Here is a 17,474-nt window from a genome sequence, read left to right on the forward strand (position 1 = left end):
TTTATTCATTATACGGTTATACTTATACTGTCATTTATTGTCAGGAATTATTGAGCAACTAGATCCACTCATCAACATTGTTGCTAATTAAAGAAGTCTACCAACTTATAGACCGATGAGCCACATGCTCATGGTGATCTCTTGTCTGACCGGACACCCATTTGCTTATCACCAACCAGGTGATCAAAAGTACGTCTAGTACTCCAAAATTATTCGGCAGTCTGCCGCTATTATCACCAACTAGGTGATCAAAAGTACGTCCAGTACTCCAAAATTATTCAGCAGCCTACCGCTATTATCACCAACTAGGTGATCAAAAGTACGTCCAGTACTCCAAAATTATTCAGCAGCCTACCGCTATTATCACCAACTAGGTGATCAAAAGTACGTCCAGTACTCCAAAATTATTCAGCAGCCTGCCGTTATTATCACTAACCAAGTGATCAAAAGTACAACCCGTCATCCAAAAAATCATACATGAGCATCACTCATGACAATCACCATCATACATGAGCATCACTTATGTCAATCATACATAAACAGTCATGAGCATCACTCATGTCAGCATTCATGAGCATCACTCATGTCAACATCCATGAGCATCACTAATGTCAATCAACATAAACATTCATGAACATCACTCATGTCAATCAGCTTCGAAAGTTTCATTTACAGAGCTCTAGCTTCAAAAGCTTCATTTACAGAGCTCCAGCTTTGAGAGCTCTAGCTTCGAAAGCTTCATTTACAGAGCTCCAGCTTCGAAAGCTTCATTTACGAGAGCTCCAGCTTCGAAAACTTCATTTACAGAGCTCTAGCTTTGAAAGCTTTATTTACAAAAGTTCTAGCTTCGAAAGCTTCATTTACAAAGCTCCGACTTCAAAGCCTCATTTACAAAAGCTCCAACTTCAAAGCTTCACTTTCAAAGCCTCACCTATAAAACTTCACTTTCAAAGCTTCACCTACAAAGCTTCAGTGCATGGTATACAAAGACCGCCTCCGAACAACCGCCACTTCGGCCCATACATGGATTGAATTTGAAGTTTCCAGCCAACATACTCTATTGACTGAAGACTTGGGGGACTACACTATGTACCATATATTGGGCTTTCGCAATTGGGCCTCATGAAAAACACTTGGCGGACTTAGCCCATTATTTATGTACTGAAGAGCGAACCCTTATTCTATAAAAATGACTCCATCACTTTCATTATAGAGCAACCATTATTCATGTATTGAGAAGCGAACCCTTATTTTATAAAAGGGATTCCTTCACCTTCATTAGAGAGAGACTCTTAGCCCATCACTTATGTATTGAGGAGCGAACCCTTATTCTATAAAAGTGACTCATTCCCCTCCATTAGAAAGCATCGTCGCCAGCTGAGCAACCGCCTCGCCACGAGCATCACTCCTAACCCATCACTTATGTATTGAGGAGCGAGCCCTTATTCTATAAAAGGGACTCCATCACCATCATTAGAGAGCATCGCCGCTTGCTGAGCAACCGCCTCGCCACGAGCATCAACTCTAACACATCACTTATGTATTAAGGAGCGAGCCTTTATTCTATAAAAAGAACTTCCTCACCATCATTAGAGAGCATCGCCACTTGCTGAGCAACCGCCTCGCCACGAGCATCAACTCTAGCCCATCATTTATGTATTGAAGAACGATCCCTTATTCTATAAAAGAGACTTCATCACCTTTAATGCCACAAGCCGAGCCAACCAAGGTAACATAAGCCACAAGCCGAGCAGCCTCATAACATGTGCTACTTCTAGTTAAGCATCATTTCACATTGAGTACCGCCTCACATCGAGTATTCAGTTCTATACGACATCTAGTTACTTCGGCCCACACATGGACTGAATTTCAAGTCTCCAGCCAAAAGATTCTCTTGACTGAAGACTTGGGGGACTACTGTTTGTACCATATTTAGGGCCTCCGTATTTAGACCTCGTATAAATACTCAGAGGACTCAAATGTAATTATGTAATACATCTTGTGTTCTTTACTTTCTTGCAGATTCACTGTCGGATTTACGTTGTTCCAAGACCCTCTGGTTTTGTGCATCAACACAATACATACGGGTTTATTCAGACATTTAAAGTCAGGCTGGTTGCCAAGGGTTTTAAGCAAAAAAAAGGAATAGACTATTTCGATACATATGCACCAGTAGCTAGGCTCACATCAGTTAGAATATTGTTTGCATTGGCATCTTTATATTATTTGCATGTGCATCAAATGGATGTGAAAACAACATTTTTAAATGGTGATTTGGATGAAGAAGAAGTCTACATGGAACAACCAGAAGGGTTTGTTCTCCTTGGGAACGAAAAGAAGGTTTGTAAATTAGTAAAGTCGTTATATGGATTGAAGCAAGCACCAAAACAATGGCATGAAAAGTTTGATTTTGTCATTTTATCATATGGATTTAGACATAACAGTGCTGATAAATGCATATACTCTAAATTCACCAATGATTATGGTGTTGTTATATGTTTATATGTCGACGACTTGCTAATTTTTGGTACAAATGAAAGGTGTATCTGAAACTAAAGAGTATCTAAATTTAAAATTTAAGATGAAGGACTTGAATGAAGTAGATACTATCTTGGGAATTAAAGTGAAGAAGCATAGTAGGGGTTACTCTTTGTGTCAGTCACATTATATAGAAAAATTGCTTCTTAAGTTTAAACATCTACAAATAAAAGAAGCAAATACCCCTTATAACCCTGACCCTAGTGAAACTTTGCTTAATAATTCTGGTAGGTCTGTTGTACAGCTTGAGTATGCTAGTGTAATCGGAAGTTTAATATATGCCATGCATTGTACCAGGCCATATATCGCATTTGCACTAAGCAAACTTTCTAGATACACTAGTCATACAGGTATTGCTCATTGGAAAGCAATAAATAGAATTTTTGGTTATCTTAAAAGAACTATTAACCTGAGTTTAACTTACTCTGAGTTTCTAGCAGTACTTTAAGGTTATTCAGATGCAGGTTGGATAACAAGTGCTAATGATAATAAGTATACATCAGGGTGGATTTTTACAATTGTTGGAGGAGAAATTTCTTGGGCTTCGAATAAGCAAACATGTATAGCACATTCAACTATGGAATCTGAATTTATAGCATTAGCGGCAACAGGTAAAGAAGCGAAATGGATTCGAAATTTGTTATTGGAAATAGCGTTGTGGCAACAACCAATGCCATCAATTTCTTTATACTGTAAGTGAGGCTACTTTGTCTAGAGCATACAATAAGGTATATAATGGAAAGTCTAGACGTATTAGCTTGAGACACGAATATGTCAATCAATTAATAATTGATGGAGTTATTAATATTATTTATGTTGAATCAAGAAATAACTTGCCGGATCCGTTAACGAAAGCACTTTTAAGAGTTTTGGTAGTTAGTGCATCTAGTAGAATGGGGTTAAAACCCTTTATTGAAAATTTGCCACCAATAATGGTAACCCAACTTTGTCTAGAACATCACTAATTTAAAAGTTTAATGGTTAATAACAAGTTATTGATAAGTGGTTGTGAAAGCATTGAAAATTAATATATAGCTCATTCCAGGATAATTAGTGCAAGATTGCTACGTTTAGGAGGATGAATTTTATTTCTTAATGAGGTTATTTGTAGTTAGGTTTATAGTAGCAGGGACATGGGAAGGAACCTCACCTATATGAACATAAGAAGTGGTGCTGCTTCTACCAAGAGTTGGGTTTTCTCTTGTAAATGTTCATGAAACCATGATGAAGCACAAGGTCATAATAGTGCTTAATTAGTTCATAAATTTCTTTAAGGAAATAAGACATAGTCATGTGTATAGTGATTCCGGTTTTAACATAAGAATAGTTGGTTTAAACTAGTGTTCTAAAATGCGGTCTAGGCGGTGCTCCATCGCGATTAACTCGAAATCGTTCACTAAATCGGCAAGGACATTAAGCGGTGCAAGGTGACCATTTGGGCGGGCTTTGCGGACGTTGGGCGGTCGGGCCGGCCTGGAAAAGAAACTTTTGTCGCCAGACTCACAACCTTCTTGTCTCCCCGAGTCTCGCCGTCTGCCTCTCTGTTTGTTAAAAGAGAAGTCGAATATGGAGAGAGAGAGAGAAAGAGAGAGAGAGAGAGAGAGAGAGAGAAAGGTATATGAGATTTGTGCAATTGCAGGGATGGGTAATGGCGATGGGTTGTAAAAGGTTTGCAAAGATGGGTACGGCGACAAGTTGTAGAAAATGAGTGTAGTTGTAGAGAGCTGCAAGTTAAGGTTTTAAGAAATTTGCAACTTTTTGCTTTAGCTAGCACCTTTAAACAGTCGGTGAAGGATTAATTAAAAAATGAATGCAGGGCCAACGTTTTATTTTATTGAGAGGCCCAACAATATGGACTTACAAAATGATACAATTTTTTAAGTTTACATGTATCCTCATATTTAACATATATACCTATATATATTCTTTTTTCTTTTTTTTTGAAAATAACATAGTATTAATGTTTATTTATATATATTATGTCGTAAATTTGATTAATTTATATGTGGTTTGAATTGCGAACTTGTTGTACATGTGTCATCCTATAATACTCCTCACTATTGTTATATGGCATATATGCTTAATGTGTTTTAAATTTTGGACTTGTTGGATACTCTTTTTGCATTTTATCATTCTTTTATTATCTTATCTATGGATTTGATACAAATATAATTTTTTGTAAGTTTCAATATGCATTTATTTACAAGATATACAAGAAATTTACCTAAATCCGCCTAGACCCCGCCTAACCGCCTAGGCGCTAGGCGCCAGCCAGCCGCCCGACTAGCGCCTAGCGTTTTTTAAAACCTTAGTTTAAACTTAAGTCACCATCGCATTCGTTATAACTTTGAATTTCTTACATTAATTAAAGGTTTAATTCGAAAGACACATTTCTTGTATGCATGATTATATCAGTATGTTTGTGGTTAATTATAGAGAGAGAAATGTTATTATATTATTTATCATATTATTGAAATTGGGAAGGATTGTTAGAGATTTCAATAATAAATATATAAATTATATATATATGACTTGGCTGCATTGTGCATCATGTGTGTGTGTAATCTATAAAGGGTGCTGCGGTGCGCAGAAACTGTACGGGCAACAACCTTTACAAAAGGTTGGGCTTCATTCAACCTTTTACAGTTGTATATTTTGTTGAATGGTTGCAACTTTTGATTAAAATACATGATGCTTACTCAAATTGTATGAATAGAATTAAAAAATGTAATTAATCAATATTTATTTTCTGAAAATTCTAAATATAAGACATATCTTTTGGATAAACACTATTAAGAATGGTTGTATATCTTCAACTAAAATGAAAGGGTTCGATGAACGGGTGCTTCAATGCATATAAATACCTATTGTGGCATAATGTTTCATACACAAATTTTATAAATTTGTTTCTACATTCCTTGCTCTATTTTCTCTCTATCACATTCAGACAATTTCTTTCTAGTTATTTCTAAGGGAATACAATTCGGTTTTGCTAATCGAATATTCCATACTTTGTTGTATCCTGGAAGTGATTTTCCAAGAACCCTTTAGCAAACTCATTCGAATGAGGGCAAATAACACTTTAAAGAAACAATTCAAGTCGTATTTCAAAGTCATCATTCGGATTATTCTCTATATTTCTACATTTTCTCTAACATGGCCTTGGTCGATTCCGTAAGTGGTGGGGCGGTGATGCAAAGCTGTAAAGCCTAATCCATCCACGTAGGTTTCTAACTTTCTCTATGAATGGGGCATGCAGAAGCTTGCAGACGTGGAATGTGATAGTCCTGTGTGCTTTCTGACTCTGCAGATGGATCTGTTCGAGTTAACTGAAAACTTTATTTTGTTTCGAAATATCTTATAATGTATAACTTTATGTAGTTGTCCTGGAAGGTGTAAGTAGCAGCACTCCCTGGCACAAATTGAGGCCCTCGTTGTTCGAACTGGGCTTGAGTTGGCCACTGAAAGGGGATATCAAAATGTTATTTTAGAGAGTGATGCACTTCAGATAATTTCTGCATTAGGCGTACCTTCGATGGATTTGTCTTTCATTGGACTAATCATTGAGGATGAGAAATTCCTGATGCGTTTGATCGCTGAAGTTTTTGTTTTCCATGTTCATTGCCAAGCAAATTCAGTTGCCCATAGACTCACTAGGTTCTCCCTCCAGTCGGGGGTGTGAATACTTGGTTTGTAAACCTCCAATTATCATTTGTGATACACTTGAGGATGACCTCTCTTTGCCATGTAATTCTTAGTTTGTCAAACTTTGGAAATGAAATGAAATATCTCTTTTTTCCTCAAAAAAAAAAAAATTGTGGTTAAATTTTAAAGAAAACTAATGAAAAGGGCTTGAAAACTTTGAGCTTTAACGATAAGGACAAAATAAGTGAATAGTAACTGGATTGAATTTTTAGTGTAAAAATGTGGTTTTCCGTTAAAGGGAACAGTACCAGGAGCTTTTCGTTAAAGTTCCCTAAATTTTAATTATCGCCTTCTTGATTAAGTATTTAATGAACAAAAATACTAAAATAAAGAATACCGCGGAGACTACTAGAAAATCTCGAAATAATTGACATCTTCTATTCATTATATTTTGAATAAGAGTAATGCTAGGTAAACACTATTTCTAGACTAAATTTGTAAAACATGCGATGTGCCATCAATAAAAAATAAACACGTTAATCAACATTCTAATCATCAACAAACACGTCATATAATTTAACAAATTTTGTCTAAATATTTAATCTCCTTAACATTTTTCCTTTGAATAAAATATAATATCTTTGTTGAAGAGAGGAAACGTGGAGTTTTTTTTTTTTTTTTTTGTCCAAGATCAAATATTATTAGATACGAATTGAAATGTTTACCTCAGAAGTCAAAGCATTAAACAACCACTCTAGTTCAAAGCAGACCCACATATGATAGCCCCCTACACGCGTGACACAAGTTGTCACCAAATGTGCAGCCCCATTACAGGCACGAGGAGTGAAAAGAAACTCAACTGAACTCAATTGCTACTTAATATGGTGAATGTCCCATATAACACCTTCCATGACAGCCTTCGATTGCAATACACCATTTAGCATGTCCACCATTACCTTCGAATCTGTTTCCACTTGAACTACCCCCGCTCTCCACACAAGCCAACAAAGCCACCCTCATTGCTTCCGCCTCCACCATCGAACTAGATTCACATTAAATATTCCCCACCCCTCTAGTACCTTTAAATATCCCAGCAAAATCTCTAGCAACCCACCCAAAATCACCCCTTCCCGTTTGCTTATATCAAGCCCCATCGCAATTCACTTTAATTGTTCGAAATGGAGGCTCTGGAAGACGTGGAGTTATTCGATCAATGTAATATTTGAATATGAGTAATACAAATCAATATCGTCATTGAGTTAGAATTTCGTCAAACTTATATTAGTAGATGATGTGACAATTACGTGAGACTCACAAGTCTAATTAAATATTGTCATGTAAAATTTTTTAAAATCATATAAAAATTAATTAAAAGCATTAAAATGAAGTTAAAAAAATAAATAATAATTTAAGCTCAAGGGGTAGGCTAGCGACAGAGAGAGATCATGCCAACCAAAGACCCATCGATGTAATGACCGAGCTGAGGACGTCATCCATTGTCGAGAAACTCCATTTTTTCTTTCCTAGATCGGCTAATCTGTGGACCATCCAAAAAAGAAAATCATTTTTTTCAGACCGATTTCTGATCAATCGGTTAATTGGCCGTTATCAACGCTCTTCATTTTCTTCTGTCAGACCGAAAATGATCATTTCATTGTCGCACGAAAGCAATATATAATTAAAAATAATTATTATTATCAAAAAGGTTAATTAAAAAAATTAAGAAATGTGACCCAAATAAAGCACTTGACGGTCTGGGTCCAGCTCAGCAGATTCTATCAACTCCTGGAGGGCTGACTCGTCATTTACCCACCTTGACTTGATTACCCTACCTCCCTCCGGACACCCTCCAGTTGGCCACAAAGTATTCCCTCCAACGACCACGATCTCCAAACCCACCAAATCCGAACTTATTTCCCCAAAACACCCTCCGTAACGTTATAAAAACGGGTCGTTACCCGCGTCAACGTCGGTGTGAAAGGTGAAAGAGCAAGGGCCTTGTTGTCACAAAAGTTCGCTCTCCCATCAGTTTGGTGGCCGAGTGAGAGTTCGAAAAATGTCCTGAAGCGGTTCAGAAAAGCGAGAGCGAGAGAGGAGAGAGAGACACTTCTTCTTCTTCTTTTTCTTCTACTGTTATTGTTCTTGTTCTATTGCACTGCGATTCTGTCAATGCGTGCTCATACATTCTGAGTCGCTGAGTCGAATCGTTCACCGAGTTATTGAAAAATGTTGGACGGGCTGCTGGGCCGTGGATTTGCCTCCAAATGGTTTGCGTTTGCCCTCAGATCTCTCTCCATATACAGTTGCATGATTTGCATCTACCTCTCTATGTATATCAGAATAGAAATATATATTTGTGTATATATATTCTGCATGTTTTGATTTGCAGCAAATCGCTGATTAAATTGACGAAGACTCGGATCGACGTGATACGGAGGAAGAGGAACGCGACGCAGAAGTTTCTGAAGAAGGATATCGCTGATCTGCTCACCAATGGCCTTGATATCAATGCTTTCGGAAGGGTGAGATTGATTGATTACTCTGCTCTTCGATTTTGATTCTTTGATTTCATTTTTTGGGTTTGAATTTTCTGCAATCTGTTTGGTCGCCGAGAAAATTTGTTTTTCTGCCTTTTTGTATTTTACGATATTTGCTCTTTGAAAAGGATAAGAATCGTTGGATTAAATTAAATAAAATGTGCAAGGTTTTTAATTAATCGGAAATCAGACAAAATATGTTGGTGATGTGGACCAAGTTTTGTTTTGCCTACTTGTGCACCTAAAGCAAGAGTATGCTATATTTGGTAAATGCAGGCTGATGGACTCACAGCGGAGTTGATCCTTTCTTCGTGTTATGATTTCGTTGAGCGATGCTGTGATTTGGTGCTCAAGAATCTTTCAGTTATGCAGAAAGAAAGGTACACCTCGTTCTTGAGTTGTCGTGGGAATTTAGAGATTGTTTGCTGCCAAAACCGATCACTCAATTTTCTTTACCTATTTAGCGTGCAACCGCTCTTTTGATATTGGATTGGAACACTTTATACCCATTTTATGCTATTTTAATATGTTTCTTCTCTACATGTTATGGTCAACTTTGTGAATTATTGTGTTATATGATATGCGCATTTGTATAATTTGTGGCTGATTGTGTTAGAAGTCGCAAAAATGGCTGTAGATTTAGTTGACATTTTCTCGTTAAGTGGCTTGATAAGATACGTTGCCCCTGTTGATGAGAAAGGAGACATCAAGTGAGGTAATTTGTTTCGACCAGGGGAAATACTTGTCGGAAATATATTGGTTTCAGTAAAAATGCGTAAAGAAGTGTGGACATATTGTCACGTGATTGCAATTCTCATAAACACAACTTGTCTATGGTTCTGCCCCATATATTTTCAGCTGATTCTACGTCAATGCTCCATTTTGTTTGTTAACCTGATATTATTTCTCTAATATTATGCACATTAGGAAATAATCCAAACAAATTGTTCGGTTTCCTGCTAAAGGAGATGACAGTCCTGTAGTGAAACTCAAGATAACGTTCCCTTTGCTACGCTATTTTCTTTGTAGTGATTGCCCTAAGGAATGTAAGGAGCCTGTGTCATCGCTGATGATTGCTGCCGCAAGGTTCTCTGATTTACCAGAGTTGCGTGACCTTAGGCAACTTTTTCAAGAGAGATACGCAAATTCTCTGAAGTATTTTGTGAATCAAAAGGTAATTCTTTATCGACATGCTCATATAGAACTTTATGCATCCGTAACTGCTTTAAGCTAACTTACTGCATTCTTAATTGATAGTTTGTTGAGAACATAGCTTCAAAGCCTCCTACACTGGAGAAGAAGGTTCAGTTATTGAAAGACATAGCGGTAGAGTTCTCAATAAATTGGGACTCCAAGGCCTTTGAACAGAGGATGGCAAAACCTCCTCCTGCGTTTACACAGGTATGTCCTACTCTGTTGTTGCCATAACACCTATATCAGATACAATGAGGAATTCATGATAAAAAACATTGCTTTCTCAAATTAAACATCACTTGTGGACTGGACCTTGCAGGACAAGCCAAAAACTTACGGGCCTTCCCATGTTAGTGACGATAAAAGCAAATTGTCTACTGGGAAATCTGCAGGCCCAAAAGGAGAACATAATCTTTTACCCACAGAAAGGAGATTTGATCTTAATGATGCTCAGAAATTACACAAGGAGAAGCTCGGTATTGTATTGAAAAAAGATGATCATGTTCCTGAAACTAGGCATAGACCCTTTGGAATAGAACATAAGTCTTTCAGTGCCAGGGAAGATACTGTCATGGAAAATGATGGCCATGGAATTTTGTTCCGGGAAAGGCAAGAATTGGCTTCTCACAAATATGAAGCATGGAATAGAAAGGAGGACAATCACGTTCATCAGACTAGGCATAGACCCTTGGGAAAAGAACACAAGTCTCTCAGTGCCAGTGAAGATACTGTCATGGAAATAGATGGTGGAAGTTTGTTCCAGGAAAGGCAAGAAGTTGCTTCCCACAAATATGAAGCTTGGAATAGAAAGGAGGATGCTCCCCCAAAGTCAGTTAGATCAGACAGTTCATCTCAAGGAAAAGGACAGGAAAGGGGTCACGAGAGGGAGAACAATGTTCCTAAAAGAGACTTCCATGAAGTTTTACCTCGTGTACAGCCAAGTGTTGCTGGACCTCATGTGAAAAGCAACGGTCAAGGCTTATTTGCTGATGACAATTATGGTGGCAAACAAAATGACGCAAAATTAGGAATTAAAGAAGAAGAGATGCCTAAGTTGAAGCCCCCCTACAATTATGGGGTCCCTCCTCCGTATGTGAAACCGAATGCCAAAGCAAAAGATAGAAAACATGAAGTCAAGGATGGTTCTGGCAGCAAGCGCATCACTAAGGATCCTGTAGCGTATAACATAGCCTTTGTTGACAATATACTCAGAGGGGTAAGCGTAGGATCTGATGATGAGGATGAGAAGCCTGCTGCTACAAAAGTTAATGGTCATGATCATGAGAAGGATTGTGCTCATCGGGATGATGCATCTAGCAACCACATACCAAAACCAAGATCTTCTAGGAGGAGACACTCAAGATCACGGTCCTCTCACAATGATGCTGGAAACAGTCAAGATACAGAAGTTGCAATCAGAAAAACAAGAAGCAGGAGAAAGGATGAGTCACGACGAGGTCTGCAACTGTTGTTTGATGACGAGCACTATAAGAAGGATGAAGAAGAGAGGAGAATGGACGAGCTTCTGATTCATTACAGTAAAAAGCCATCTAACTTGGACTCAGAATTGTCAAGAAGAAAGTCGAGAAGTCGTCACACACAGCATGCAGGCACTGGTGTTGGTGAATCCCCAAGACACGCAAGCAGAGATGATTCCGAAATGGTTCCAACAGCAGTAAGATCAGTTTCCCTTCCTCATGAACATAGCGGTCCATCAGAGGCACCCAAAGTATTTGCTCGTGCAGCTTCGTTTCAACCCGACAGGTCCAATCCAGCTAAGCATGTGCATCCCAAGCTACCGGACTACGAAGATTTGGCCGCCCAATTTGCAGCCCTAAGAGGAATGTAAAGGGTAAAAGCAAGAATCTTAACTGTATGAGCTCAATGGCGACCATTGTTTCCGGTAGTTGAGTGGCACGGTAGCATCCGACGGTTGGTCTTTTTTACCTCACACTGCATCTAATAAATCATATATTACCGAAATTTCAAATCATTGGAGTCATCAATGTAGAATTTGTTATAGTGTCTTGAGTTTCAATGGATAATTGAGAATGCTTCTTGTTGAGTGGTGTTCATCATAAAATAACAGTTGCACGGAAATTTTGTCTTCAATCAAGGATAGAGAGGTAAACTTGTGGTTTAGTGTCTGTGCCAAATGACTAATTTTCCCTTGATTGTCAGAAGGGAAAGCCCTTACGCTCCCCAGGACTATTTGCCCTTCCACATTCCCCAGGGCTGTTTGCCCCATTACCTTCCCTTCCCTTGTCATAGGTAACGTACTGTTTCCCGCCAAAACAATAAAGCTGCTCGGTGCTCAGCCTCCAATATAACACCAGGACACTCTTCTCCTCCCTCAGTCCATCAGTCTAGAGAGAGAAAGTGAGGGCGGGGGGGGGGGGGGGGAGAGATGAAGGGCACGTCGAAGGTGATAATGGGGGCAACACTGGTGATGAAGGGCACGTCGAAGGTGATAATGGGGGCAACACTGGTGATGGTGGTGACCCTCGCCATTGTCTTAGGCTTGATCTTGGTGCTGCTGGCCGAGCTTTACTGCTCACTCCTCTGCCGCCGCCAGCACAAAACCAACAGCTACTCCAACACCATCGCTGACTCTGCAGCCGCCCCCACAGCCGCTCCTCATCTGCCCTCAACACAGCAGTCTCAAGACCACCCAACCGGCCCTTCTCACAGCGGTTTCTTAGGCATTCTTCGCGCTCCGAGAAGTTTCCTTTCCCCACCGGTTTCTTCGAAAGAAGAAGACTGTGCAGGTACAAAGAAGCAGCACTCTCAGCTCCTCCAAGTTTTCGACATCCCGGTCCAAAACCAAGAAATGCTACAAAACACATCTCCCTGCCATATAGGGATAATTATGTCAATCCCCTCCCCATCAATTTCTTTTGTAACTTCCCCGCGACCAACCCCAGATGACAAAATTAGTCCCAGTCACGGTGCTAATTGTAACGAAAAAGCTGGTGGCGGCAGCGGTGGTGGAGCTGCAGAGCATTTTGTGTACATTTCCAACCCCATTTACGACAACGAAGCGATCGGCAGGGCAAGCGGAACAAACACTCCTTTCCAAACGCCGGACATGTCCCCATCAAGGATGGAAATGGGGGGTTCTTCTTCAAGCTCCGGGGACGAAGAGGTTGCGCAACCAACCCCCTCAGGTCCGTCAAACCCAATTACCACGCCTCCTTTGACTCCGATGAAGAAGCTCCCTGCGGAGGCTTGCTCTGTTTCTCTCAGAGATGCAAGGTCTCTAGGCACTTCAGGTAGTGATTCCAATAGTAACAATGGCCTCTCTTCCTCCTCCTCTGGTTCTACTTCCACTTCTCCTTCATGGTGATTAATTAGAGCTTTTATATTTCGTTTTTTCATTTTTTTTTTTAATTTTAGTTAGTCTACTATATTTGTATCTGGTGTTGTGCATCCAAGTTCGACTCTCTCTTTTTAATTTTCCTTATGGTTTAGGATATTATATTGTATAAAGAGATGGGTTTTTTGTGATCTACGTCGGAGAGAATAACTTCCCTACAACAGTGCTAATTTTTTGATAGAGTTGCCCTACTGGAGGAGAAACGGTACATCACATGTTTTAATAGGAGTGATCTGAAATTTTATTTTTTAAGTTAAATTATTAATTTTTTAGCACACATATTTCACCATTTGCATAGTGACACTTGATGTATTACTCCATATACCAATTACACTGAAAAATTTATCCTACTGAAGCAATTCTCATATTGAGCAGGTTTACATGGGTTCGGTATGATCAAATACATGGATCTATTTTTTATGGAGTTGCCCTATTAGAGCAATTCTCTAGAGGCCTCATTTGTGAGATGGACAAATGACGTGGCGGATATTCTTACTTGAGTTATTATTCTGTATTGAGACACTTACATGCATCCTTATAACGTTATTTTTGCGTCCTTGGCTAATAATACAATACTTTTTGCGACATTTATAACACATGACACTGTTATTGGCTTCAAACGTCTCTATGGCATTTTGAGGGTTGTTTTTACCATGACGGAATATTAAACTAATCACTCAATATTAAGTGCGACGAATGAAATGAGTGATAATTTGTGATTGGCATAAGACACCATCACAGTAATATCCATCAAGGTAAGTTTTTGGTAAATGGAAAGACAGTACTCCGATCAGCTGCTCGTCCATCCAAGCCATGCCATGCTTCTCTCTTTTCTCCCTCCCAAACTGCAGAAGCAGAGAGCCAGAAGTACTTTTCTTGTTTTCACCTGCTTTTGTACTAGTTTATGGAGAAGCAGTTTCATTTCATTTTTCTACACGTGAGAAATTGTGAGAAATTGGATGGATGTGCACGTGAACGGGAAATGGTGGACTAACAAAAATTCAACAAACAAACAAAAAATACAAATAAAAAAAACGTCTGTTTTATAGGGACTTCGATTTGAGATAAACAATGCAATTGAAACCTGCTGGAGGTTTTTGTCCACTTCGGTAAGAACGAGAGAGAGAGTGTGTGTGTATTTCGTTTGAGATAAACAATGCAATTGAAACCTGCCGGATATCTTTATCTATTTTATCACATGACCAATAATGTAACGAGAGAGATGTGTAGAGCAAAATAATAGAACAGTTACAGCCAATAATATGTTTCCGTTGTGCACTGATGAACAAGCTAACAACAAGAGGAACTTCGCCATCCCCGTTGTGTACCTCTCTCTCCGCACGAGAGAAAAACATACAATCAAGTTTTTGGACAATTGTTCCAACACCACACTTCATATGTTGATGAGAGTGTTAGGAACAACTGCCTCATTACTCGAGGGCACATGAGTATATCTCATGGGACGGGGATATATAGGTAGGTTATTTTTCAATCTTTGGTGGCGAAATTTTATTGATCTTTCAAGCTACACCAAGAAAGCGTAGATTGTTTTATTCGCCGCCATGACACGTTTTATGTGTGAAATTTTGCTTCTCATTATAATTATGTTCCACAATCACTCTTTAACATCAATTAACATAATGAAATAATTCTTATAATTTGTACAACATAAACAAAGGAAATTCATATCTTGTAGCAGGTTGGCAGAGCTTGCAGATGGATATTCATTTCTGATACAGCCATAGTTTTAGTTAGTTTCTCCATCTTGTTGAACCATGTCCTTGAAATTGTTCACAATCCTGTTAAAAGAAGTTTAGTATCTTTGTAATCGTCGAATTTAACAGAAAATAAAACACGGTGACCAAAATTGAAATCGAGGCAAGATACAGCGAACGAAAATGCATACCGAAATCATCAAGACTCAAGAGCAACAGAACATTCTCCTGCTGTTTTGAGGTGATCTGCTATGCAGTTTTATCCCAGATTGACGAGAAGGGCTAGCTTTGGCCAGTTTTTTTGCTGCAAAAAAAACTTGTTTTCATAAGCGTTTTTCAAAAATATTTGCTAATGGACTGATGGAATTGGATCATACAACTCGAATACTGCCCAATTGATTTCAAATCAAGCGGAAAACTTGGAATACTTATTATTCCAAACATTATATAGGGTGGGAGACGTGGGCGTAGCCACATTAGTCAATTAGAGCGGATATTCTCCCTCTATGCACCCGAGTTTGAATCCTCTTCCCCGCAATTTAGATTAGTTTAAAGTAGAATATCACTTCTATCGGAAAAGAAAAACATTATGAAAGGGTGATAAGTATGTACCTATTTCATAGAAGAGCTCATTGACATTCTGTGCAGTTTTTGCAGATGTTTCAAGGAAAACCAAACCATTTTCCTTGGCATATTGCTCACCTTCCTGCAGCCAAAAATAAATTCAAAATATAAATTTCATGAGAAAAACTTGAAGAATCAATAAATTACATGTACAAAATGTGTCCTGGTGAAGAGTGAATACCTCAGACCCTACTTTTCTCTTATCTTCCAAATCAGCCTTGTTACCAGCCAAGAACATTATTAAGGTTGGATTTGCTGATTTGAAAAATATTGAACAAATTTCAGTTATCTTGAACAAATATCAAACTTCATTCGAATTGATGCGAAAACTAATTGAAAATGAAACTTTAAGTACAAAAACTGGCATGCATTCACCTTGTCGTTGCACTTCTAGAACCCATTTTTTCGCCCGAAGGAATGAATCCTGCAGCAAACACACCACATATTGAACATAAGAGATATCATTAGTGAAGCGTTGTTAAATCATTCGACAAATAACAATCCAATCCAATCCTAGGTACCAAACGAGCCAAGTATTATCCGAAGTTCTAGAGGTTGAAGCTGCTTAAAGGAAATCTTTCTGTTGCTAATCAGTGAGCATATTAAGCTGCAGCAGCCATTTTGGATTAGCAACAAATGTTCAAGGCATTATGTGACAAACATGAACATGAGAAGACCTAGCAACAAACGTGACGATAGAAACTGTTCTGGACTAGTCTCCATACCATGCTTGTGATATCGTACACCACAACAGCTGCAGCAGCACCGCGGTAGTACATTGGAGCCAGGCTGTGGTACCGTTCCTGGCCGGCGGTGTCCCATATATCGAATTTGATAGTAGCTTCATTTAGTGACAAAACCTGAGTGAAGAAAGCTGCTCCGATTGTTGATTCCTGCATTTATACAGTACTCATATTAATTAAAAGCCATGAACAAATATTCTAGTATTCTACATTTTGTACATGGAAATTAAGATTTGATCCAAAGTGAAACCTGGTACTCCAAAAATTTTCCAGTCACAAATCTCAATACCAAACTTGTTTTCCCAGTTCCCATGTCCCCAAGAAGTACCTGGAAACAATCATAATAACGAAGTTAACCAATTTACAAAAATTTCAATGCGAAATTATATTTATTGATAAAATGTGACAATTTTAACAATCTAACAGCTAAGTGAATAGAAGAAGCATTTGACTCCTTCATGCATGCTCTACTTGGCTCGGGGGGATAGAGCTCGGTTGTTAGAGCTCCGCTCTTGCAATTGGATCTTTTGCCTACTAATAGATATATATATATATATATATATAACACTACTCATTGAGTTAATTACAATCTGCGAGAATCCTAATTCAGGAATCGTCGCTATAATCAAGCCTAAGAGTCATATCATATATCATCGTGGATGGTGCTCATCAAGTTAATCAGAATCATATCAAAACTCAATTAACCTCACAAAATTACTAAGGACAATAGTAATTAGCAATAACTCAATAGATCATGCATACAACTAATTAAGTGAATAAAAGAAAAAAGTAAAAATAAAAAGGAAGACATACCCACCAGCTTGGCTTGTATATTCTTATTGCCGGTTCTCGCCATGGATCTTTCTCGATTAAAATTACTTCAAACTTTTTTCTCGAAAATTCAGGAACAACCGAGACAAGATTTCTTCGTTTGAAAGTGATAACTTAGCAAAGGCACTTATGAGCCCCCAGAGAGAGAAGAAAACCAAAAGATCAAACTGACTGGTAGTTTGTTCCTTGACTGGTAGTTGTTTTCTAGCTGCCCTTTTTTTTTTTTTTTTTTTTTTTTTTTGTATTTTTGGCTGTTAATTATTCTTTTTTT

At 38.4% G+C, this 17,474-nt stretch overlaps 3 protein-coding genes across 5 annotated transcripts; 2 read left to right on the forward strand and 1 right to left on the reverse strand.

The window, feature by feature from the left end:
• Window positions 1–8,045: 8,045 nt before the first annotated feature.
• On the forward strand, window positions 8,046–11,979 carry LOC103400560 (uncharacterized). The gene is made up of 6 exons (XM_008339213.4): window positions 8,046–8,450; window positions 8,573–8,705; window positions 8,997–9,100; window positions 9,750–9,894; window positions 9,978–10,121; window positions 10,234–11,979. Exons 1-6 carry the CDS (start codon window positions 8,410–8,412, stop codon window positions 11,761–11,763), a joined length of 2,097 nt encoding a protein of 698 aa, XP_008337435.3. The 5' UTR covers window positions 8,046–8,409; the 3' UTR covers window positions 11,764–11,979.
• A 324-nt stretch (window positions 11,980–12,303) lies between these two features.
• On the forward strand, window positions 12,304–13,542 carry LOC139192262 (uncharacterized). The gene has a single exon (XM_070814076.1). It carries the CDS (start codon window positions 12,322–12,324, stop codon window positions 13,258–13,260), a length of 939 nt encoding a protein of 312 aa, XP_070670177.1. The 5' UTR covers window positions 12,304–12,321; the 3' UTR covers window positions 13,261–13,542.
• A 1,318-nt stretch (window positions 13,543–14,860) lies between these two features.
• On the reverse strand, window positions 14,861–17,464 carry LOC103431494 (ras-related protein RHN1-like). Of its 3 annotated transcripts, none has more exons than XM_008369649.4 (8): window positions 17,186–17,464; window positions 16,623–16,700; window positions 16,355–16,522; window positions 16,005–16,053; window positions 15,811–15,884; window positions 15,618–15,711; window positions 15,197–15,309; window positions 14,861–15,089 (listed from the first exon to the last, which is right to left on the reverse strand). In XM_008369649.4, the coding sequence occupies exons 2-7, from the start codon at window positions 16,683–16,685 to the stop codon at window positions 15,212–15,214; spliced, it is 546 nt and encodes a 181-aa protein (XP_008367871.1). In that variant the 5' UTR covers window positions 16,686–16,700; window positions 17,186–17,464; the 3' UTR covers window positions 14,861–15,089; window positions 15,197–15,211. The 3 variants fall into 3 exon arrangements, with proteins under 3 accessions (XP_008367871.1, XP_008367869.1, XP_070670178.1); XM_008369647.4 differs by having other exon boundaries at window positions 17,190–17,453; XM_070814077.1 differs by lacking the exon at window positions 17,186–17,464 and adding an exon at window positions 16,797–16,886.
• Between the last annotated feature and the right edge of the window lie 10 nt (window positions 17,465–17,474).

The sequence above is a fragment of the Malus domestica genome, chromosome 15 (assembly GCF_042453785.1).
Source record: "Malus domestica chromosome 15, GDT2T_hap1".
NCBI classification, from domain to species: domain Eukaryota; kingdom Viridiplantae; phylum Streptophyta; class Magnoliopsida; order Rosales; family Rosaceae; genus Malus; species Malus domestica.

What these genes read in the sequence shown, in the direction of transcription:
- LOC103400560 (XM_008339213.4), top strand. Translation starts at nt 8,410, where the DNA reads ATGTTGGACGGGCTGCTGGGCCGTGGATTTGCCTCCAAATG. An exon ending in CGTGGATTTGCCTCCAAATG is followed by an intron (nt 8,451 to 8,572) that starts GTTTGCGTTTGC and finishes TTTGATTTGCAG; the next exon opens with CAAATCGCTGATTAAATTGA. An exon ending in AGTATTTTGTGAATCAAAAG is followed by an intron (nt 9,895 to 9,977) that starts GTAATTCTTTAT and finishes CTTAATTGATAG; the next exon opens with TTTGTTGAGAACATAGCTTC.
- LOC139192262 (XM_070814076.1), top strand. Translation starts at nt 12,322, where the DNA reads ATGAAGGGCACGTCGAAGGTGATAATGGGGGCAACACTGGTGATGAAG.
- LOC103431494 (XM_008369647.4), bottom strand. Translation starts at nt 17,228, where the DNA reads ATGGCGAGAACCGGCAATAAGAATATACAAGCCAAGCTG. An exon ending in AGAATATACAAGCCAAGCTG is followed by an intron (nt 16,701 to 17,189) that starts GTGGGTATGTCT and finishes GATTGTTTCCAG; the next exon opens with GTACTTCTTGGGGACATGGG. An exon ending in TGAGCTCTTCTATGAAATAG is followed by an intron (nt 15,310 to 15,617) that starts GTACATACTTAT and finishes TTTTTTTTGCAG; the next exon opens with CAAAAAAACTGGCCAAAGCT.